We start from the raw sequence: 20,224 nt of genomic DNA, 5'->3' as shown, positions 1-20,224 counted from the left end.
TGAACAGTAACTGAGGGGGGGGAAACACATTGTGTGTAGGTGTAGTTTGAGAGTGAGCCTCTAATTACCCCATGAGAGTGCCTGGTTTGTTTGGTTTTTCCCCCTCTCCGTTGTGTCAGCATTTCACCGAGTTTTCTTCTGATGATGTTTCCATAGTCCATATCACTTGATACAGTGACAAAAATCCTGGAAACACTTGTGTATTCAGAGTGAATTTGAGAGCCATGGATAGAGGCTGTGCCAAAATCTGATGGTGTAAGGAAGCTGCTCTGTGCTGCCAGTTAAAGGCATCCTTCCAGTGGAGCAGTCTGATACCCACACTGCAGATAAACCTGTCCTTTCCCCAGGTTTTGCAGGATCTTCACTGGTCTGAAGCTTTAGGTGGAGGGAGAAGAATCAGTCCAAAACCTCTGTGCTGGGAATTGCACAAGAGGCATTCCAGCTGGGGGCAGGGGTCGGTGTGTCTCTGCTCTTTTACACAGCTGAAGCTTAATTGGTACAAAGCTGCAGATAAGGGTGAGCTGTGCAGAGCTGGAGTGAAGTTAATTCATGCAGAACAGCTTGTCTCACAAGTGGGAGCGCTGAGCAGAGGGAAGGAGGCTGCTGAAACCCTTTAACTTTGCAGGTTGCCGGCAGCACCGCGGTGCTGGGAGCCTGTCAGCCCCTGGAATGAAGCGGGGTAGGCTGCGTAGCAACTGCATTGAGAAGTGGTAACAATTCCCAAGTGGGGCAGTAACAAAATCGATTTTTCTCCCCTTCGGCTTGGCAGCTCTCCAGGTGCCTGCTCTGGGCACAATGAAGTGTGTAGCTGGGGAGGGAGGGACTTTGGGTTGATGTGGGGGGGGGTGTGATACAAAGAGGCAGAAGTTTAATCACTGACCTGATCACACTGGATGGATTTATTTCTGGACTCAATTTCCCAGGAACTCCACTATTCTACACTGGGGAAAATGCCTCTGCTGAAGTTTCCCTAGCTCCAGCTTCGTGAATAAAGATCTGTCACTTTGGAGTTACTCACAGCGGCTCTGTCACTACTGACTCCTCCATCTGCTTCAAGAAAATGTTTGCTGTCCACTTGCTAGCTTTCCATTTCACAAAGCTAAAAGAGGATCAAATAAAAAAGGTAAGATGCAGCGTTAGCTGATTGCTATTTTAAGAACTGTGTTACCCAGATACAGAAGGGTGTGTGGCAGATAATGCAGACCATATAATGGCATTATCCACTAAGACCATTCAGCCAGATGGGGTAGGAGGTAATTAGACCTTAAACCACCTGATGAGTGTGAAAGTAGGTCTGGTTTTCCCTGCATAGTTGTAAGTGCTCTCCCAGTAACAGAGCAAATTCTCTTCAGTAAGGGAAAGTGTTTCAGCTTTACCTGGCATGGTGTGGTAGAGCCCAGAGACAGAAAGGATGACTCTTGTGAGTCCCTTTGCAAGTGTAGCATGAATGATGGGATTTCTCAGTCTGAGAGGGAATCAGGAGTCAATCATGTAGCAGGGATAGGGAAAACCCCTGTGGTCTTTGGTCTGGGTCTGCTGAGATTTGGGAGAGATCTCCAACTGGTGTTGGGGTTCCTGTGCCTCATCTCTGGTTATCCAAAACTGGCTAATTGCTCTGATGTTTATAGGTGTGACCTTTAATTGCACTTGGAAAAGCTGGAGATGGCTCAGATCTGAAGCTATCAGTACTGGGAGTGAGCTGCCTAATGGTTGCTCTTCTCTAATCTTCTTTTATGGCCATGCTGAAGGGTTTTTGGGCTTACGTACATCACAAGACCATGTGAGATGTGTAAACTTCATGGATTAAAGGTCCTCTGGTTTTTGGACATGTCCCCTGCAGGCCCCTCGGTATTCCTGGTGTTTTCACTGAGTGCTGTCAGGTGGCCATTGCTGCCAGGCTCCATCCTCTGGTTTTCCAGCCAGGGGCTGGAAAGGAGGGAGGTGGGGCTGTCTGCATGGTGGGAGATCCAAGGTCCTGGTGCATAGATCTGCCTGCGTCACTGAGCTCATCAGCAAAGTGAGCAGCTCAGGAGGGCTCTCCTGCCTGTGCCCAAAATGTGGAGTGGCTTGTTCCAAGGAGGACTTTTTCCACTAACTCTCTTTGGGAGAGAGGCATTCCAAGAGAGGTACTGGTATCTCCACAATCAGATGTCTCTGACTCAGTCATCCCTAGGACTTAATGTGATCAGAAAAAGGCCTTGCTGCCTCCTGTGAGGAGCTGATCTCTTATCTATACAGTACAATTTCTTCTTTCTTTTTACTAGGAAAGACCTTGTGGAGCAATGCTTGGGTGTAGTGAATAAACTTAACTACATCCAATTTGTAGTTGAGTGAGGACAGTGGTGATGAGGGAGCAGAGGAATTCTGGTAAACCCATTTAAAAAATCCAAGTCTTTCTGTGAGGTGCAAACCAGCCCTTCCTGAAGGCAAGAAACCACATGCTCTCAGACTTCTTTGTTAAGTAGTCTGTACAGAACAGAATGGATTTCTCCCTTATTAGAAAGAAGGAATGTCTTCCCACCTCTCCCTCCCCAGACTTATTTACTCTGTGGTGGCAAAACCAAGAGCCTGCCTGCCATGAGAACAGTGCTATTTCCATAAATGAGGCAAGGCACTGTTCCTGTGCTGTGGGAGGGGGGCATCCAGTTTGGTTTAGTACAGCCTGGCCATTCCTGTGTTTACAAGTAAATGGTTATGAGAGCAGGGCCATGCTCTGAGATCAAGCTGGAGAGCCAGCAGCTCTCCTGGACTCTGCCTTATCTAGTTCCTTGGAAAGGGCTGTCTGCTCCAATGGCTGTAAGTAAACAGGATGGGGAATGCAATGTCTGTGGGCAGCAGGGAGCAGTGCATGTTCTCTGCAAGCAGACATGGCAATTTTTATTACTCTTGAGGGTTCCCCCCTCCCCAGGGATTTGTCACAAGGCTATTTGGGCCTGTGTCAGAGGGCATGAGTGCTGTATATCTCCAGTCACTGTATTTTCTCCAAAAAATAAGTATGGGTGCATAGGCTAAGATGATGGATCCTACACAGTGGTGGAGCCTCAAAAAACCCTTGGAGGAAATCAAGTGCTTGCATAGACAAGGGCCACAAAGACAAATCTAAATAATGGCCTTTTCAAGGCACAGCTGTATCCAAAGGCAGCTGCTGCTCTAGGACAATTGCATGTTGCAGTTTAACACTTTCTCCTCTGTGTGTTAAATAAATGCTCAAGTGACTTTCAGGATCCTGACTCTTTCAGGTGGGTGATTTTTGACCATCAGTTTAAAATGGGACTTTGAATAGGTAATGAGTTTGTGCCTCATTAAAACAGGTGGCCAGTCCAAATCGTGGCAGAACCCAATTTATTTACAACCTTCATTGCCTTCTGTTTAAGCAATGCAACCTTTTAAATCCTGCCATATCTCTGGTGGGACTTGGTTTGTGTCCTTCCAGACCTCCCTACGTGAATGGGACTGATGAAATGCTCTGACTGATGAACAGATAAAGCAGCCTGGCAACACAGCCCATGGTGCAAGAGCTGAGTGTCTGTAGTAGCAAAGCTATGACAAAAAAAAAGAAAAAATTCTTTTTTTTCAAGTGTTAATCCTTTGTTGTTGGCCACACTACTTACAGCCCTGCAGGTATGTGTCAATGCCAGCAGCATGCGGTCCTTAAGGAAAAAACCTTCCACTTTGCCCTGATGAAGCTGTTCATAAACACTGATTAGCTTCTCTGCCGGTTTAACTGCTTCATAGATACTTTTGAATTCTTTTATGTTCAACTGGCTTCTATTTTGATGTATTTTGTGAGTTACAGACCTTTAACAAAGGGTATTGATTGCACCCAAAAATGTGTTTTAGATGTAATCCTAGAATCACAAGAGGATGGAGAGCAGAGCTGGAGTGAGAAAAAGGCTTTGAGTTCCAGCCTGGCATGCCAACAGAGTTAATTGTCTGTGGAGTGAAGCAGTGGCTGAATAGTTTTTGGGTTGTGGCTGACATGCTTGGGTACTGATGGCATTTTCTGGACCTGCCTCAGAGAGGTCAAATTCCAGATTTGGACACTTTACAGTTCTAGTTATTACATTATAGCAGGAGAGGATGGTGTGGAAACAGCTTGTCAGGGTCTCAAGCAAATCTCACATAATTGTCAAGTTACTGAGCCATCCAGGAAAGATGGCCAACTTTTGGGCAGTAATTCACTGAGGCTGCATTAAAATTTTCAAAACAAAGTTGTTTTAGAAGAGTGAACATCCTGATGATGACCTGGAGCTTGCTTGCACTGACAGCCACCAGAACTCTGGTGAGGTTGGAAGTGAAACAAGCAATCAGCAGCTGTTTCCTGTGAGTAACAGCTCTGTGTCTGCAGGTTGACAGGTACCTGTACCCCCTGCGCCTGTCTGATGATGTGCTGCTGGATGTGATGGCTCGATTCCAGGCTGAGATGGTGAAGGGGCTGGGCAGAGACACCAATCCCACAGCCACAGTGAAGATGCTGCCGTCCTTCGTGCGCTCGCTGCCCGACGGCTCAGGTGGGTCCCCCTCTGCTGCCTAGGCAAAGGGAGCTGCTGCAGCACTCCCAGCACAGACACAGGGCAGCCAATGCCTCTGGGTTCCTGCCTGTCTCATGGAGAGAGCACATGTGTGTGTTGCTGACAGAATTTTTTCCTAGTGCCGGGTGGATTTTGACCGAATGCTGCATGTTTGAGGAAAGTGCTCAGGACCAGCCTCTCTCATCTGTTCTGAGTGCAGGCCTTGCTGTAGGAGCTGTGGCTGGACATGGCAAGGGCAGCCTCTACAGCTCAGAGCCTGCAGTGCAGGGTGGTGTGGCCTGTCCTTCTTGGAGCTACAGGGAGGGCAGGATGCTGCAGTGAAACCCCTCAAATGGCCAAGCATCCTCAGAGCTGTGATCCCCAAACTCTGCACTGCTTTTTCTAATTCCCCAAAAAGTGATCCCTTCTGCCTGCCTTTCCTTGCCTTCTCCCTTGGGAAAATCTGCTTCTGCATGGAGGTCTGGAAATAATCTGGAAATAATCTGTTCTGCTTCTTCAGCTGAGGCTTGAACAGAGAGGGAGAAAGTGCAGTGGTGTCCTCTGGGAGGATGTGACATGGGATAGGAACTAAAAGCTCATTTTGTTAGGAGGAATATGCTCATCAAAAATAAGTCCTCAGCTGGCTCCTGGCAGTGCAGCCTGACAGAAAATTACATTTTTCCTGGGTTTAACAAAGTTAATTTGTGCAGGACTCTGTCTGGCCTAGGTCAGGACTCTGTGTAAACTAGCTGTGCAGAAAACTGAAATGTTAGCTATGTACCTTATTTCCACGTGACTTTATTCCTTCTGATGGTAATTTCTCTGCAGTTAAATGATCAATAACAGCTTTAATGGCATAAAGAAGGTATTTGAAGGCAAGTCCTTTGAAATGAGGCATGTCTGAGAGAAATTACACACAAGCTGACTGGATGGAAGGAGGTGATCTTCCTTTGCTGCTAGCTTCATCAAAGAGAAAAAAGTACTTTCTTAACCCTTGCAGTCTCAGTGAGAATCACTGGTCCTGAGGTCTCACAGGTCTCTGATGCTGTTCTGGAACAGCAGGGAGCCCCTGAGGCCAGGAGACATTGAAAATTGCATGTAGTGTCATCAGTGCTTCAAGAGTGGACGTTTCTCAAGGCCAGTGCTCTCCTGGCCTGTGTGGCCTTTCCAATGTGTCAAGGACATGCTGCAGCATCAAGCTGGGCTGTATCTTATTGACACACTGCCTGCTCTAAGTATCACATTGATTTTTCTGTTTTTGCTCTCTTGAAAAAATCCTTGTTGGTTATTTTGCTTCCAGATAGGTTAAAACTTCCAGCAGGTTTAAACAGCTCGAACTTGGATGGTTGTTCTCCATTTGCAATTGCAATTAATTTTGAGATTTTTTTTTTTTGTGCCCTCGGTGTTGCTGCCTTAAATGACTCATGTAGAGCATCTTCAGTTTTTCATTCTTTAGGGATTAATGTTTAGGGTCTGACTAATGTCACAGTTTACTGAGTAACCCAGTCTGTCTCCTCACCTTTGATAGCTGACCATGGTATTTATTACAGGTAGAATTTCCTGCTTCCTTCCCTTTCAGGACAAGATTTAATAAAATGTAATCACATGTTTGGATTATGGAACAAAGATCATGAAAGGCTAGGCACATACCACTGTGTTTTCCTTTTGGGAAGGGCATTTTCCTGTGTGTGGGATAAACAATTGTTTTACTGTTGCAGTGAGGCCAAACTGTCCTTCCATCTGAGGTTTGCTGCTGGAGTTGTATGTATCTGAGCAAGCCTGTGAAACAAAATGGTACTTTCACAGGAACACCAAAAGACATTTGAAAAGGATTGTGTTGGTTGACTTTGGGCAGCAAATTAGCTTTGCCCCACTTGGAATCTGACTTCTGCACAAAAGCTGTGTCTTAACATATGCCTGCAAATCCTCTACTGGGTACAAGTAATGGTCTCACATTCTGATTGTCCCACATTTCAGGTGACAGTTTTGTAGCCTCTGTGTGCTCTGCTTGGCTTTGCATTTATTTGGGTCTTTCTTGCTGAAAAGCTCATCCTTCTGCAGCTTGGAGATATACTGCTGTGGAAGGAGCAGGATGGACAAACCCTGGCACCTGAGCCACACCTGGTGGCCATCCCCAGTGATGGTTGCCTGCTTGTGTTGCAGAGAAGGGTGAATTCCTGGCTGTGGACCTAGGTGGCTCCCAGTTCCGTGCCCACCAGGTGAAGGTGTTTGATGATGGGAGGCAGAGCAGCCAGCTGGAGAGCAAGTCCTACCCCACACCCAAGGAGGTCACCCAGGGGAATGGAGCTGAGGTAGGGCACTGCTGGGCTGCTGCTGTGCTGGAGCTCCTGCCTGCAGGGCACAGTCCAACTGGCCTCTCTTTTTGGGCAGCTCTTTGATTACATTGCTGACTGCCTGTCAGACTTCATGGAGACCAGAAACCTGAAGCATAAGAAGTTACCTCTTGGCTTTACATTTTCTTTTCCGTGCAGACAGACCAAACTGGAAGAGGTAAGATGCTTAAAGAAATACTCTGGTCAAGCTGAGCTCCTTGCAGAATCTGGAGAAGCTGTTGAATGCAGGTTTTACCCTGTGGCTTCTATGTGGGGTCATGTTTACATATCTCTCTGAAGGAGGCATGGGTGACTTTGAGCATTTAACTAGACTTGACTACCCTTCGGCCATTCATTTCTCATCTCAAGGCAGCACAATCTAAAGCTATTCTATTGCTTTATCAGTACCCAATTCCACAGGAACCATGTGCCTCTGTATTAACACTGTTAGAAATAGACTTTTGTGTCTTGAAGCATCTTTATTTTTTTAATCACTCTCAGTTTCTTTTAGTCAGAGTTGATTCTGAATAGGAAATACCTGTAGCTGAGCTGCTTGAGACACCTCTTGGGGAAATGAAGGGCTGGTTGCAATTATTTTGTGTCCTTTCATTTTAGCCTCTCTTATTTCTAGGGGTCTGTGCTTTGGGTTCCAGTCCTACAAATGCATTTTGCTTAATGCTATTAGTTTGTGGTCAGCCTAGGAAAGCCACATGTGCCTTAAATGAAACACAGGGAGAAACATTTACAGAATTGGGACTTTATGACTGTACCTTTTTGGTTGTGTTGGTACTGACAGGCACCCTAAGGTGAGATGTTCTGCTCTGACTTATTTTTGCTCAGTTTGAATGTGTGGAGAGACATAGTGGAATTCTCCACACACTTTAGTCTTGGCTGGCATTGTGTGCTAAACTTTGTGTGCTTTTGGGTCACTGCACTGTTACTTTTCAGGGGGTTCTTCTAGCATGGACAAAGCACTTCAGGGTCCGAGGAGTTCAGGACACAGACGTGGTCAGCTCTCTGCGCAGGGCCTTCCAGAAGCACCAGGCAAGTTCTGAACCTGCAGGGGCTGAGCCTGAGCATTCTCCTGGGAAATCAGCTCTTGGTGTGTGGCTGCTTCTGAGAGCTGCCAGACATCCTGCAGGGATGGTCAGTAGCAAGTGCACAGCATGCTTGGTAGATCTGAATCTCCCTGGCAGCTGTAACTCAGGCTGTCCCAGTATCAGTGTCACTGTCTCAGCCCAAGGGAATCTCTTGTGAAACCACACAACACTGAGATATAAAACACTCAGTCATTTCACACACTGTGTTTCACAGCCTGGCTTGTGGAATGAAGGTTGATATGGGGAAACCATCCTCTCAGGTTGGCACACTTAACTCTCCCTGGGCTTGTCTGTCCAGTCTGTAGGATGGAGCTATTGATTGCAATTTTTAAGGTCACCAGTAAGACATGATTAAATCTGCCCTTGAACTAGCATTTAGCCTTTGAATAACACTGTTTTAATACTTTGGAAAGCCTTGCTTTTCATGTTTGGTGCTATTGCTGGCACCAGCTAGGAAATAGAAGGCATCTTTCCATATCTTGATGACTTCATAGTAAAGAGGAAACTGCACAGCCTTGATGAAAGAACTGTCTACTTGAGTGTGGTATTGCTGCACAGCTGTAGCTGCACTTCTGTGTGTTTTCTGTCCCATTTGGTGGGCTCTGCTCAGGTGGTAGGTAGGATGTTATCCTTCCACACAGCCTGTAAGCACAGCATCACAACATTCACACCAATACCATGTCAAATGAGGTGGGGTTGGGGGAAAACAAATCCTTCAACCAAAGAGGCTGGTGAAACACTTAAGAATTCAGAGATATTTGTAACCTCACAGGGTTGTTGGGAAAGTGATGTTTTCCTGAATGAGGCCTTCAAAGTGCCTGCATGCTGTGCTTTACCCCACAGGAGGCTTTCTGAGCTTTTTTCCCTGTTAATCACTCATCTTTGTGCTATTAGGACATAGATGTTGATGTTTTGGCACTGGTCAATGACACGGTGGGAACCATGATGACTTGTGGATATGATGACCAGCACTGTGAAGTTGGACTCATAATTGGTAATTTTTCCTGTTCACCATGAAGGGCTTTTTCCCTCTTGTTTGTTGAATTACTACAAATCTGAAGTAGGAGGGAGCTTCACAATACAGGAAAGAGCAGAAAGAAAATGGAAAAAACAATGGTTGGATTTTCAAGCCTGGCTGCCTTCTGTAAAGCAGCTGTTTTTATGCTGATCACATTGCCACCAAATACCACAGTCCCCATTTTGTCTGGGCTCAGTTGTGACCAGCATACTAAACTTTTCTGCTGACTGTATAGAAAATTACTGTGTCTGTCCAGAGAAAGCTGAATTCCCCTCACGTCTGGTAGTCAGTACCAGCTATGCTTTCCACAGTTTCTCCATTTCATGCACCATGATGCCTTTTATTAGGCACACAGAAGTACATTTGAAAAAGAAAAAAATGTTTTTAAACAAGTCAAGCCTTGGAATAATTTCAGGTTTATATCATTCACTGTGAAATGGTGATTTCACAGGTGCAGGTGGCCTATATTAGCATCCTGTGCCACAGGGTTATGTGTTTGTATTTTCTTCCAAAGACAATATACTGACTTATTCCCAAAGATGTGGAACAAACAGCAGTCTATCCAATACCCACAGGGACTGGCACCAATGCCTGCTACATGGAGGAGATGAGGCACATCAGCCTGGTGGAAGGGGATGAAGGCAGGATGTGCATTAACACGGAGTGGGGAGCCTTTGGAGATGATGGTGCTTTGGATGATCTCCGCACAGAGTTCGATCGGGAGCTGGACCTGGGATCTCTCAACCCTGGAAAACAGTTGTGAGTGAATCCCTGACTGACCTCTCAGAGTGCTTTGCCAAGAGCCACTTTGGAACAGGAATTCTCTTAAGTGAACCTCAGATGACTTGATGCTGGTTCTGTCTAATCCAGATCTTTCCCTTCTGGGAAGGGTGAGCACCTTCCACACCTCCCTGCTCCAGGCCAAGTGTGTTGTTAAAACCAGGTGGTTGCTCTGGTATGATGCTGTGGAGGGCTAAAGAGAGCCCTGAAATCCTTCCTGTGCTCCATTCCAGGTTTGAGAAGATGATCAGCAGCCTGTATTTGGGGGAACTTGTAAGACTCATTCTCCTAAAAATGACAAAGGAAGGTCTGCTCTTCAATGGGAAAGTGTCAACAGCTCTGCTTACTAAGGGCAAGATTGAAATGGAACACGTGTCTGCAATGGAAAAGTAAGAACTTCTTTGAGGGTAGCCACTCTCAAAGTTAGTTTGTCATTAGCACAGCAGTGGTAATGAAAGTGTAGTTAAAATCTGTGAGTGCTGGGAACAGTCCTGAACTGTTCAACTTGATTTTGCTTTTGCCTAGGAGAAAAGCTGACCTTTCTGTGAGTAGGAATTGGTGTAAGATAGTTTTAGCAAAGTACCACAGTAGCAAGAAGTGTATTGGTAAACATCCCAGGTGCAGGTTGTTTAAATAACCCCTCTGGAGGCCTGAGTGTGTGGGATGATTGCTGCAGTTTTCAGCCTCTCTGATGTGGGAATACTGGGGCTGTGGAGATGTAGTACAGATTATAGATTAGCTAATGGATGACTGCATGGAAAACTTGGATTCTGATGTTTTGAAGAGAAATCCTGCTCCTCATTGTCACTCCAGGAATTATTTTCTTTATTGTACTGAGTGAAGCTGTTATATCCATTCTTGTGCTCTCCTTGTTTGGACTCTTTTATCCTGTTCTCTTCTTGGCTAGCTGATTGTTCTCACCAAATGCTGAATCCCAGGAAGCAGCCTGTCTCCCCTGGGTACTTTTGGGAATGCTGTGGGAAGCACATACTGGTTTATGGGAACCAATTACAATGCTGTCTGATAGGTTGTGCCTTGGTCTCCTCTCATTTCTTTTTGAGCCAGGGTATTGATTTGAATGTTTTTGCATTTGGTGATGTATTCCTTTGTTTTGGGGTTAGGTACAAGGAAGGTCTGAGCAACACAAAAGAGATCCTTATGGGGCTGAACCTGTTTCCCTCTGAGGAGGACTGTGTTGCTGTCCAGCACGTGTGCACCATCGTTTCCTTCCGCTCGGCCAACCTCTGTGCTGCTGCCTTGGCAGCCATCCTGACCCGGCTCAGGGAGAACAAAAAGCTGCTGAGGATGAGAACCACGGTTGGGATTGATGGGGGACTCTACAAAACCCACCCCAAGTGAGTAACTAGAGAGGATTTGATAATTGTTGTTGTTGCTAAGAACCTCCATCTGCATTTTCAGAGAACTGCTGGTTTTGCTTCACCTTTGGGGTGAGGTCTAACTGGTTTAGTTATTGCCAAGCTGTCCCAGGAGCTTTAGAATTTGGAGTGGGGTTGGAAAAACATGATCCTGGAATAATGGTGTTGGAGGAAACGCAGTTGATTTCTCAAGTGACTCCTGGGCCTCTAGGCCACTTGCAGTTCACTGTGGGTTTTATCTTTTCTTTCTTTCCCCCTCCCTCCGCAACTTCCCTGTTTTTGAACCAGTGCTTTCCCAAATGGACAACTTTCTCTGTTACAGTGGCGCAGGAGTTCTGCACCACTTAATTAGTGGTTAGTCTCAGTCTCTTCTGCCTTCACTCAGAGCCAGGATTAACAAATACACTTTGGAAAGGGATTTTCTTGTGTTTGGGCATAGTTGTTTATTAAATCTTATCAGAAAGTACAGAAAGTTCAGCAGCACTTCTAACCACCTGCTAGAAGCGAGGAAAATGAGGAAAGATCCAGCTGCTACAAGGTCTCTTAAAGCGAAACCATCCAATAGAGAATTAACACCTATATTGTTTATACTTTTGACCCAATAACTAGATTCTCATGACCCTTAGAGTGACTGACTGACCAACCAGAAACTGCTACCTGAAACCCATGAAGAAGAAGGAAGAAGGAAAATGAACACTGAGACAAAACCCTAAATCCTCCATTTTGTTCCATATACTATAAAAACCTCAGATTTAAAACCCTTTACCATGTGAAAACAAACACCTCTATTTAAATACACACCTGTGATTTTAACTTGATCACTCAAATTTTGAATCCTTCTCCAAGGCCTCAGGTCAAAAGCAGCATTCTCCAGGGGGTCAGTGCCAGAAAACACCCCAGGTTTCTGGGATCCAACATTTCCCCACCTCTTGTCTCAAAGTGATCAGAGCTCTGATTGCAGGAGGGGACAAAAGGTCTGTGGGAGCCTAAGTGTCCTGGTTTGGAGGACAGGTGTCTGCCAATAAAGGCAGAAGTTTCTCTTTGAAATGGAGAATGTAAACCCCCTCCCTCCAAATTATTATTGTAATTTTGAAATTAAGGGGCTCTCAGGCAAAGATATGGGAATTAGGAATAACAGTAAAATTAAAATAGAAATGCAGTATTACAAAGAACAATCCCAAAACACTGACAGAGTCAGAATACAACCTGACACCCTGTCAGTCAGTCAGGGTGTTGGCAGCAGTCCCATTAAATGGTGGCTGCATCCTCCTGCAGTGGCAGATGTGGTTCAGCTGGAGCAGTGCTCCTGTAGAAGGTGCAGTTTCCTCTGAAGGTCCAGGGATGATGTGGAAAGGTCTGGCTTTCCTCTGGGATCCAGTGGAAAGACGGATAATTTGCTGTCCAAAATCTCAGTTTTTATCTAGGCAGGAAAGGCTTGGCTCCTCCCCTGGCTGGAGCATCTCCCAGTGGGATGATGTAATTTTATCAGTCATGCAGTGGGACTGAATGGGCCAGCAGCAGATGATATCTTCCTGGAAAAGATAAAGATGATTGCCCCAGCTGATTCAAAGATGGCCCATTAGCAGATAGTGTGTGCCACAGAGATAGGGGTGACAGAATACCCATCTCTGGCCACCCCAACCCCGCACACTGAGCAGAGCCCCGTGTCCCTCCAGGTTCGCCAAGCGCCTGCACAGGGCGGTGCGGCGCCTGGTGCCCACGTGCGACGTGCGGTTCCTGCTGTCGGCGGGCGGCAGCGGCCGCGGCGCCGCCGTGGTCACGGCCGTGGCGCGCAGGCTGGCGGCGCAGCGCCGCCGCCTCGACGCCGCCCTCGCCCCCTTCCTGCTGCCCCCCGGCACCCTGCGGGAGGTGAGGGACAAGATGAGGGCCGAGCTGGAGTACGGGCTCAAGAGGGAGGCGCAAGGCAAGGCCACTGTGAAGATGCTGCCCACCTTTGTCTGCGGGACGCCGGATGGGACAGGTGAGCTTGGTTCCTGGTCACCTGGAGGTGGTTTGGTAAAGCTGCTTGTCTGTTTTTGGGGGGGAGGGAATGTGCTAATTAATCTGGCACGTGCCAGGGGGATTTCTGTGTCCAGCTCTGGAGCCCTCAGTTTAGGAAGGATGTTGAGATGCTTGAACGTGTCCAGAGGAGGGCAACAAGGCGGGTGAAGGGCTTGGAACACAAACCTTTTGAAGGAGCTGGGGTTGTTTAGCCTGGAGAACAGGAGGCTTAGAGGTGACCTTATTGCTCTCTACAACTTCCTGAAGGGAGGCTGTAGACAGGTGGGGGTCAGTCTCTTCCACTGGGCAGCAACTGACAGAACCAGAGGACACAGTCTCAAGCTACGTCAGGGAAGGTATAGGTTGGATGTTAGGAAGAAATTTTTCACTGAAAGAATAATAAAGTACTGGAACCCTCTTCCCAGAGAGCTGGTGGAATCACCATCTCTGGATGTGCTTAAGAAAAGGCTGGTCTCTTCCAACCTCATTATTATGTGATTCTGTGATTCTGTTGTTGGACTGGTGCTTCCTGCTATGTTATCTGTTATCTTCAGCCCCATGGGATAATCAAGTGTGCTGTTGGTATGTCATCCTGACTGGCAAACCAGAAGTACCAAAATGAAATACCTTTCTTCTCCTTCAGAGAAAGGGAAGTTCCTCGCCCTCGATCTTGGTGGCACAAATTTCAGAGTTCTGCTGGTCAAAATCAAAAGTGGCAGAAGGAGATCAGTGCAAATGTATAACAAAATCTTTGCCATTCCTTTGGAGATCATGCAAGGCACAGGAGAAGAGGTAATCTTAAATGACTGTTTAACAGATCCAGCCAATTTTATGGGATTATTTGTGAGATTTCTATGGTTCTTCTTTCCTGCCAGCTCTTTGACCATATTGTCCAGTGCATAGCTGAGTTTCTGGAGTATATGGGGATTAAAGGTGCTCGGCTTCCTCTGGGCTTCACCTTCTCCTTCCCCTGCAGGCAAGCCAGCATTGACAAGGTAAGAACTGCAGCACAGGATGGGTCAGATGGCAGCTCTGCATTTGCTTGGTACATGACATCCTTTTGGGCAAGGGTGACTTGTTAGTTTGGAGAATTTATTGCTTTGCTGTGCACATTACTTGTGTTTCATGAGGAAGTTATCATTCTGTGTTAGCCTGTGGGAGGCAGAACTTACACATCTTGTCTCTAGTAAGTGGTGGACATGACTTGCTTTTGTCCTATAAAGATTAAGCCCTCATGACAGCAAGATGAAGTGCATATTTTTAATAATCCAAGAATATTTTTAATAACCCAGGAATTTCCTTACATATTTCCATAAGTGTTTTTTTCAGTCTTTCCCTCACAGGTAATACAATGACTGTGTGCACAAGAGGAGAGATGAGGTTTTCTAAATGAGATTTAGAAGGCACTGAGTGCACTGCCTTGATAAATAGCTGAGTAAACTTGGAGCCACTACTAACAGCAGCTGAGTAACAAAGATACACATGCACAGCCTGCCCTAGATACCCACAGTAACCTGTCCAGGGAAATACATGATTTGGAAAAAAAAAAAAAAAAAAAAAAAAAAAGCTTTGGGGTGGGAGGCAAGAAAAAGCTGATGTTTGCAATGTACAGTCTGCTCTTTGTCTTCACTTACAACTTTCTTTCTCTTCTGTTTCAGGGAACCCTTGTGGGATGGACAAAAGGATTCAAGGCAACAGACTGTGAGGGGGAAGATGTTGTTGATATGCTAAGAGAGGCCATCAGGAGAAGAAATGTGAGCTATTTTTTTCTGCACATTTGGGTGTGTTTAATGCAGCCTCGCTCTTCCTCTGGCATTCCACTACTGATTGTGGCTCATGTTTCAGGAGTTTGACTTGGACATTGTAGCAGTGGTGAATGACACTGTTGGAACCATGATGACTTGTGGATATGAGGATCCAAACTGTGAGATTGGCCTTATTGCAGGTACAGTGATGGTCAAGTGACCACTGTGAGAAGGAAGGACCTATGCAGGGATCTGTAAAGCAGCACCTTTAATTTGAGTTTGATATTTGGTGTTATTAGTTGCTTGGGGTTCTTGGCAGATTTGTGTGGTATTCAGCAGGAAACTTGTCAACATCTGTAGCTGTTTGGTCATGTCTCTGAAGTGTAGGCAGGTAGAGCATGAATTCTTGTTTTGACAAGTGCATTCATAGTTGCTGTGTAGCCAGGTCATAGACCATGGAACAAGCAAATATTTTTAAAAATCTGAATGAATTCTTGCTGGGATTTCTAGATGATTCCCCCAATAAGTTCCCCCAAGTTTTGATCCAGAAATATATCTAAGCATAGAATCATAGAATGGCATGTGTTGGAAAGGACCTTGAAATTTGAGAACTTTAAGATGAACACTGCAATCATCTTCCATAAGTTTCTGGTGCTGCTTCACTCTTCCAGCTGAAGTCTTGTCATTCCTTTCCTTCTAGGAACAGGCAGCAATGTTTGCTACATGGAGGACATGAAGAACATAGAAATAGTGGAAGGGAATGAAGGAAAAATGTGCATTAATACAGAGTGGGGAGCATTTGGTGACAATGGCTGCATTGACTACATCAGGACAAAATATGACAGAGAAGTAGATGAAGGCTCACTAAACCCAGGGAAACAGAGGTAAACGTGATGGTCCTGATGCCAAGAGCCTGAGAAGTCAGTCTTCAAGAGACACTGGCTGCTTTTTAAAATGTGCTAAATGAATGAATAATCAGAAAGGAAATTTTAATATTGCATTTCTTTTGTTGCTTGGTAAGTAACCTAGATATAAACAAACAAACAAAAAAAAAACAGAAGAAAAAACAAAGACAAACGTTTTTACCACAGCACTGTTTTCATCTTAAAGCCTTAACAAACAGTGTAGCTTTTAAGATTTCCCTGCAAAGTCTAGTCCCATGCTTTGTTCCTTCTCTTAGGGTGATTTTTCAAAGGCAAATTACAACTCAAGCAAGACCATAAGCTGAATTTGACTGTTCCTTTTTGGGTAGAGACAGTATTGATCAGGTGTGACTCACTGGGGAATGCATGCAGGGACAGGGAGGAGTTTCACTTCAGTGTGGACTCTGGCTTTATCACTATATTCTGCTTAATATTGCAAGTTTTTTTTCTGTTTCTGTTACCATTTGTCATAGGTAAATATATTGTAATTAATGTTTGCACTTGAAGTCACTACAACAGATTTTGATGATTGATAAATGGAGTTTAATGGCTATTTCTCTGCAAGCTTGGACTGCTTTTTTGGAGTTCATGGGGCATGTACATACCACTCATGCTGAACAGAGCCATGAACATTTTTATTCCTCTTTTGATCCAACAGGTATGAAAAAATGACCAGTGGAATGTACCTAGGTGAAATAGTAAGGCAAATCTTGATTGACTTAACCAAACAAGGGCTGCTGTTCAGAGGACACATTTCAGAGTCACTCAGGAGAAGAGGCATATTTGAAACAAAATTCCTGTCTCAGATTGAGAGGTAAAGTTGTTAGATTTACATGGTTTAAACCCTTAAAGTTCTCTGGGACACCTAGAAAACAGGGTGGGGAGCCCTTTCCTTCAAGAAGTCAATTATGTCAGTTATAGTTTTCTTCTTTGTGCATCCCTCACCTCCAGAATAAAAGTTAAGAATGAGAAACTGGGGGAGTTACAGAATTATTTTTTGTAATTATATAGATTATCATTTCCTGTCCACACAACTGGGCTACCTCAGATGCCTTAGCCATCAAGCTAAGTGTTTTTTGTGGGACTTAAAATAGCACTTACTTAAGAAAGTGAGAAGTCAGTGATGTGTATGTGCTTACCTATACCTATAACACATGGATATGAGCTATATTTATCTGTGCACGACTGCATTGGTCTCTAGGCTGTTTGAAACTCTTTCTGCTGTGGAAAGCCTTGAAAGGAGTGTCTCAGCCTTGAGATCTAAAGTAAGTCAGGTGCCTGATCTGGCTTGCCTCCCTCCTGACTTTGTGAGTTAGATAAATGACTGCTGCTCATGCCAAGGAAAGGGCATGGCAGGAGCAAGTTATCCCCCTGAATTCAGACAGCATTCAGCCTTCAAAGAGCTGGAGAGGCCCCATTTCCCTTGGCCCACAGCTGTGTGAGCTGCTGGAGCTGTCCCTAACACCCCCCTGTGCTCCCCCATGCGCAGTGACCGCCTGGCCCTCCTGCAAGTGCGGCGCATCCTGCAGCAGCTGGGGCTGGACAGCACCTGTGAGGACAGCATCATCGTCAAGGAGGTGTGTGGAGTGGTTTCCACCAGAGCTGCCCAGCTCTGTGGGGCAGGGCTGGCTGCTATTGTGGAGAAGAAGAGGGAGAACCGAGGTGTGGAGCGCTTGCAAATCACTGTTGGTGTAGATGGGACTCTGTACAAGCTCCATCCACAGTGAGTGCCACTTCCCTCTGCTGTTTGCTCGTTTGCACTGTCAAAACATAGCAAGCTTTCTGCTGAGGTGGTTAAAAACCTGATTAAAAACACATTTCCCTGCATTCTGTCATTTCCCTTTCCTAGCCATAGGACCAAAACTTGCAAAGTCAGCTCCAGTTACCACTGGGAGGCTCTTTTCTTTGGGAGGTTGAGTGAACCTCATACTTATTTTACAGTATTTTGGCAGATTTCTACAATATCTGAGTCTCCCAGATGGCAAGCTGTCTTGAGTTTTTGGAGTTGGGTCAGTATTCTGTGAGCAAGGCCTAGAAATAGATGCATTAACTTTTGAGTTGCGAGAAGAGAACCTCATTCACGATCTCTGGGGATGTGTGGCATCAGGCTGAACAAAATCCAAGTGGAGAAATAAAAATTAGAATCTGTATCTTTCATGAATAGGAGAAAAAGCAGAAGAAAGCAATGGCTGAGGTTATGGTTCCTTGCTTATAGGTGAATACAAAGGTCTCAGACCAGAAAGCATCTGCTAAAATGTTCTGTTCTTCTCTCCCTTCCCTTTCAGTTTTTCTACGGTCCTGCGGGAAACTGTGAAGGAGCTGGCACCCCAGTGTGATGTGACTTTCATGCTTTCTGAAGATGGGAGTGGGAAGGGAGCTGCCCTCATTACTGCAGTTGCAAAAAGATTGCATAATGTTGGACAGAAGTAGAAAGGAGTGGTCAAGTAATTTCAGCCCTGCCAGGCGTGTGCGGTAGGGATTTGCTGAGTGGTGATTCAGGATAGCTTTGCCAGACACAGGTACCTTTCATTTTGGGGAGCAGCTGGTTTTGACCAACCAGGATTATGGATTTTTGTCCTTGGGTAACTTGCATTAGGTGTTTCTGCTCCCCACTGGCATTATGTCTTGGCATACCCCAGCCTACTCAGTTCTGTACTTCCTGCAATGCATCTCTAATGCACATGGGAGAGTGAAAACAAAACAAAATCAACCCAAATGTGTCTGTTCATGCACCACAACTGATTTTATCAGCAGTTTCTTAGGATTCATGTGCTTAGTTTTGTCTTGGCCTGGCTCAAAGAATATTGAGTTTCTGATGTTGCATCTTATTTAGTGGACATATTTGTTCAGTGCTTCACAGGTTTTACAATAAATTTGCAAGTGAAATAAATTAATGGACTTTGGTCAGTGATGCTCCCCCCCTGCTGCTGCACTGATTGCAAGTGTAATGCAAAGCAAAAATGTAAAGGAAAAATTTCCTTTATGAAAGTAAAGGAAAAAAAACATGATTCCACAGAATATCAGTTTGTGTCAAAATATGTCAGCATCTGAGTCACATAAAGCTAAACCAATGCTGGATGGATTCTGACTGTGATTCTTTTGGTACTGAAGGAAAGAGAGAATGTGGAAGGAGCTGCAATGTCTGTGTCAGGGCTACATAGAGGGTATCAAACAGGCCACCAAAACAGCTGTGTAGAGGGGAAAAAAAACCAATCACTTGAATTTCTGAAAGTCTCCTCTTTGTTTTCCCTCTGTTATCTTCTTGCATGTTCCTGAGAGAATGGTTTCCATTTTGTGCAAAGGATTTTATCCTTGGTTTTCATTTCCTGTTGCCTGCTGCTCTGCCTGTTTGTAGTCTGTTTGTAAATAAATCTGTGCTGTTGTGAGCCTTTGCTTCTCTGTGCAGTGGATCTTTCTGAGCTGTGGTAAGAACATGCAGGCAAGTGGGAGTTTCTTAAAACCTAAATCTTTAAACCTTAACCTTTCTTTAAATCTGTAAGAGCAGCACTTCAGTGATTGTGGACAGAGCTCATGGCCTTGTGTGACCAAATGCCACTGACCTGATTTACCCAGAACAAACCAAAACAATAATGTGGTACAGAGAAGCAGCAAATCTGTGACCTGCCTGTTCTCTGTTCTCCAGTATTCCTGCACCTCTTCTAATCCTCTCCTTGTGGGTATTTGCTTCCTTGTGGGCTGACAGCAGAAAGTGGGGCCAAGAAATGTGCTTCAAGCCTAGTTAGGTCAAAAAGTGACTGTGGTGCAGGGGGATAAGCAGTTGGCTTTATGTAATAATCTGTAACAAGGCCACTGCTGGGTTTAAATTTAGCAATAACAAATTCAAAATTGGAAACTACAGACTTCTGCTGTTTTGTAGTTTTTGAAAAAAAAACCCAAAATGTGTCAACAGCTCTGTGTCTGTGTTGGAGTTACTGGATTGGTAGAAGATACTTGAGACAAATTTTTACTTCTGAAGGAATTCCTTGTGGTGCTGAGCTCACTGTGCCGAGCAGTTGGGAACAGACAAGTTGTGAACTCATATTACATTTAATGTTTTTCTCCTTTTGTCAAGAATCTTAGTATTTTACTTTATATTTCAGAATCCACAGAGCTGCAGAAACCAAAGCTTCCTATGTGTAAGGGTAGTTACCTGGTATAGAAGTTTGTTGCTGCTGATGAGCAGGTTAAATCTGGAGGGGCTGGGTGTAGATGGTAAAAAAAATCAGATCTTGAGTTTATAGGCCTAGAATAGCTCTTCTAGACTGTTTTAGGCCCCAAAAGAGAAACAGGGATTTCAGCACCTGAAATCTTGTACTATCTGTGTGGTTTTGGGCCTTTTTGGGGGAGTGGATTCTGGGATTCTGCTGATCTGCAGAAGTGCACCTGTGAATGAAGAATGTCCCTGTACCCCTGGAATGAGGTGATGCAGGCTTGCCC

The 20,224-nt window shown here is 45.2% G+C and overlaps 1 protein-coding gene across 2 annotated transcripts; it reads left to right on the top strand.

The window, feature by feature from the left end:
- Positions 1-604: 604 nt before the first annotated feature.
- On the top strand, positions 605-19,977 carry LOC130254667 (hexokinase HKDC1-like). 2 transcript variants are annotated; one of them, XM_056494444.1, is made up of 19 exons: positions 605-710; positions 924-1,123; positions 4,349-4,511; positions 6,675-6,823; positions 6,903-7,022; positions 7,793-7,888; positions 8,839-8,938; positions 9,538-9,721; positions 9,976-10,131; positions 10,864-11,097; positions 12,795-13,099; positions 13,763-13,911; positions 13,995-14,114; positions 14,778-14,873; positions 14,965-15,064; positions 15,565-15,748; positions 16,446-16,601; positions 17,277-17,510; positions 18,073-19,977. In XM_056494444.1, the coding sequence occupies exons 2-19, from the start codon at positions 1,061-1,063 to the stop codon at positions 18,215-18,217; spliced, it is 2,754 nt and encodes a 917-aa protein (XP_056350419.1). In that variant the 5' UTR covers positions 605-710; positions 924-1,060; the 3' UTR covers positions 18,218-19,977. The 2 variants fall into 2 exon arrangements, with proteins under 2 accessions (XP_056350419.1, XP_056350420.1); XM_056494445.1 differs by lacking the exons at positions 605-710; positions 924-1,123; positions 4,349-4,511; ... (11 more) ...; positions 14,965-15,064; positions 15,565-15,748 and adding an exon at positions 15,755-15,880.
- Positions 19,978-20,224: the final 247 nt, after the last annotated feature.

Source organism: Oenanthe melanoleuca, chromosome 6, assembly GCF_029582105.1.
Source record: "Oenanthe melanoleuca isolate GR-GAL-2019-014 chromosome 6, OMel1.0, whole genome shotgun sequence".
NCBI classification, from domain to species: domain Eukaryota; kingdom Metazoa; phylum Chordata; class Aves; order Passeriformes; family Muscicapidae; genus Oenanthe; species Oenanthe melanoleuca.
This window is presented reverse-complemented; position numbering and strand designations above follow the sequence as displayed.

Bases quoted from the DNA above. Each gene is read 5' to 3' on its own strand.
- LOC130254667 (XM_056494444.1), top strand. From the start codon at position 1,061: ATGTTTGCTGTCCACTTGCTAGCTTTCCATTTCACAAAGCTAAAAGAG. The intron at 7,889-8,838 runs GCAAGTTCTGAA...TTGTGCTATTAG, and splicing joins GGGCCTTCCAGAAGCACCAG to GACATAGATGTTGATGTTTT. The intron at 13,912-13,994 runs GTAATCTTAAAT...CTTTCCTGCCAG, and splicing joins TGCAAGGCACAGGAGAAGAG to CTCTTTGACCATATTGTCCA.